Source organism: Suillus bovinus (assembly GCF_016758785.1).
Source record: "Suillus bovinus strain UH-Sbo-P2 chromosome Unknown EDB93scaffold_377, whole genome shotgun sequence".
NCBI classification, from domain to species: domain Eukaryota; kingdom Fungi; phylum Basidiomycota; class Agaricomycetes; order Boletales; family Suillaceae; genus Suillus; species Suillus bovinus.
The window spans coordinates 1-2,792 of record NW_024542433.1 but is presented as its reverse complement, the minus strand read 5'-3'; the positions used below and the strand labels follow the sequence as shown (position 1 = coordinate 2,792).

The 2,792-nt window shown below is 46.3% G+C and overlaps 1 protein-coding gene across 1 annotated transcript; it reads left to right on the top strand.

The window, feature by feature from the left end:
* The first annotated feature begins 310 nt into the window (after positions 1-310).
* Positions 311-1,005, top strand: EDB93DRAFT_1193849 (uncharacterized protein). The gene is made up of 2 exons (XM_041450871.1): positions 311-587; positions 642-1,005. The coding sequence occupies exons 1-2, from the start codon at positions 384-386 to the stop codon at positions 792-794; spliced, it is 357 nt and encodes a 118-aa protein (XP_041300558.1). The 5' UTR covers positions 311-383; the 3' UTR covers positions 795-1,005.
* The last annotated feature ends 1,787 nt before the right edge of the window (positions 1,006-2,792 follow it).

Sequence of the window (2,792 nt, the reverse complement as noted above, 5' to 3'; positions counted from 1 at the left end):
AGCAGCTGCTCAAGCTGTTCGCGATGCTTGTGGTCCCACAGTAGTATTCAGCGGCTCTCTCGGCAGTAAATCAAAAGCCGATCTTCTCGAACTCGCACAAGCTCTGGAAATTTCCCTTGATGGTGCTCGAAACAATCCTGAACGTGTTTCCTTGATTCAAGCACAGCTTGATAGCTGCCCACAGCTGAAGGATGATCCGAAATTCACTGGCCTTTATGGTCGTCTCCATCGCGGGCAGAAACGCGTGCATGCAAGCATGATTGATGAAAACATTGCACCGGCAGTGTCCGAATCACTTCAAATTGAACATCCTGCAATTCGTCGTCAACTCAACGACCGTTCGACGGGCTTACCAGCGTCATCCTCATCCACTACTCCACATTATGTTCACGCGCTGTCAATGTCTGATCCTCCCTTGGCCGCTGTTCATTCTGGTGTTCAAGTTGCACCTACTTTACTTCTTCATGGACACCTGCATTATCCATTCTCTCCCCAGCATAATTTACATCATGCACCTAGCAACACACACTATCATACCGTTCCTCATCATTCTCTTCACAATTATCATATACCTGCACAAGCTACACCTTATTATTCACATTAGTTACTCTCGAGAGCCGAGATATAATACTATATCTTACAATCACATAACTATTGCAATAGAATTGATTGCACGCTTCTACCGCGTCGTACAGATTGTTTCGTGTACCATTGCCTCTGACAGCGCGACGAACGGTGCGGACACTGATACGGAGTGCGAAAAGGCATGGCGGCAGACGTGTGACATGGTGTGACAAAGTGCGCGAACTCTAGGGAAAATGCACTTTTCTGCGCGGTAACCTTCCGCTGGACTCAACACGTCGAGATTCAAAAAAAAAACTAGCAGGTGCTGTACTTTCGATGTCACGCTATCGAGCTGTCAACTAATTAAATTTTTATGTTGATGCGTTGTGGAGTAATAGACGTTACGCCAAAATTGCGCGAACTCTAGTGGACATCTAGTAAAGGTACGTGATTGCAACCTTCTTCGGAAATTTCCGACAACCCTGGGCATCACGTGCCAGGCCCAGTGTCATAAGCTTCGTAATCGTTTTGACAAGCGAAAATTATACTACTAGTAGTATAACGTCTTGCGCGGCGTATCTCGCGTATGTCGAAAATTTCCCTCAGGTCGCTGGTTTTGGGTTGGTTTCATGTGATGCAAAAGGTCACGCGCACGGGTCATTGTCAATGCATCATGATGATACCCAGAGTGCTGCCTAGACCAGTGGTAATGCATGCACAATCTCGCATCCAAGCTCAATTTTATGTCGCACTGCTTAAGTTGAGATTAATTGTGAGCAAATTGTGAGTGTTCTATTCAGAAATTTTCGCTTTCCCTCTGTAATAATTCAGGTAAACAAGTCAAATTAAAGGTTTCTAGAATTCTGCCGCCACATAACATGTTACCGTGACGGTTGACCGTGTTCGACTGGCCCTTGCCGGTGCTTCGCTCCCATGATCCCTGACAGCACGTGCGTCTTGAAGTACGGCAAAATACGAGCTCGCACCCTGCCTGTGTTGTGTCGAGTGCTCCATTGCTATGGAGGAACCTTCCTCAATTTGGTCTGCTTCAGGGATAAGGGATATAACCCAAAAGCCCGCCGAGATAACGTGGTTGCGAATTACTAACCGGGTGACGATATCCACTGCTTTGCCTCGAAACTTTCTTGCAGCGGTGATGCGATTAACAACTTGTCAATCCACTTTCCCGACGAGGTGTCCACAGCTTTTCTTTCTGAGTGTCCATAGCCTTTCTTGTTGGGTGTCCGTAAGGAACAAGTCTTATCAGGGCTCTAATTTTATAGTGACGTTAACGTCAAGCGACGCTAGTGCCCCCACTGCGGCAGATCCCCCACCCTCAAAAGGCGTGTCCCGAAATGATACTACCTTTTTCCCTGTCTTTTGGTGCCCCGAGATCCTCATTCTCTGGCGCGTTGATCGCGATGCTGCCATTTCCTACCGGAATAACATATGGAGCTTATTTCTTCTCAACAATTCTCTGCGCTATGCTCTGGGGAGTGTCTTGCGTGCAAACGTGAGCAGTCACACATATGTTGAATCGCATCCTCACGGCACCTTCTCTAGCTTTTCGTATTTCACCCGGTTGGTAAATTGTACGAGTGGTGTAAGTGATTGCTTGACCCAATTTGCAGTTATGTCAGAGACGATCGATGGCTGAAAACTGTGGTGAGTCTCTCCTTGTCGTCCCTGTCCCATGAACATTCCTGATTTTACCGAAGGTTGCTGTTATATTGTTTGCCACCCGCAAGTCTTTCACTGCCTGCTGCTAATATAGTTGTGGTTTTAGTACGATGAGCGCCGTACAGACAGCGCTGATAGTGCATGGAGGTAAGCACGACGTTAGTCTCTGATTCCGATCATCTCCAAACATGAGTACAGCGTACGCTTACCTAGTCATTTATTCTGGAGATTTTTTATTTTTTGAAATGGTCCTTCCGTAAGTACCCTGCATGTCATGTCACTTTTTCGTATAACGTTAACATTATTATAGGGTCTCCTCAGTGAGTCGTTTAGCATCACGATTATGTCTTGCACTAATGTAGTACAGACCGGGTTTCTCCTCTCGGTGAGATCCTAATCAGAACCTTACGTCGTGTGTACTCACTGCTGAGATGACTAGGCCATTGTTTCTGTTTGTGTACAAGGAATATTTGTCGTCAAAGCACATAGACGTAGGTCTACGCGGTTTGTAGACTGATATACTTACCTAATGTCTTGGTGGTGAAGTC

Coding starts and splice junctions, on each gene's coding strand:
- EDB93DRAFT_1193849 (XM_041450871.1), top strand. CDS start 384: ATGTTCACGCGCTGTCAATGTCTGATCCTCCCTTGGCCGCTGTTCATT. Junction 588..641: donor TATACCTGCACAAGCTACAC/CTTATTATTCAC, acceptor ACTATATCTTAC/AATCACATAACTATTGCAAT.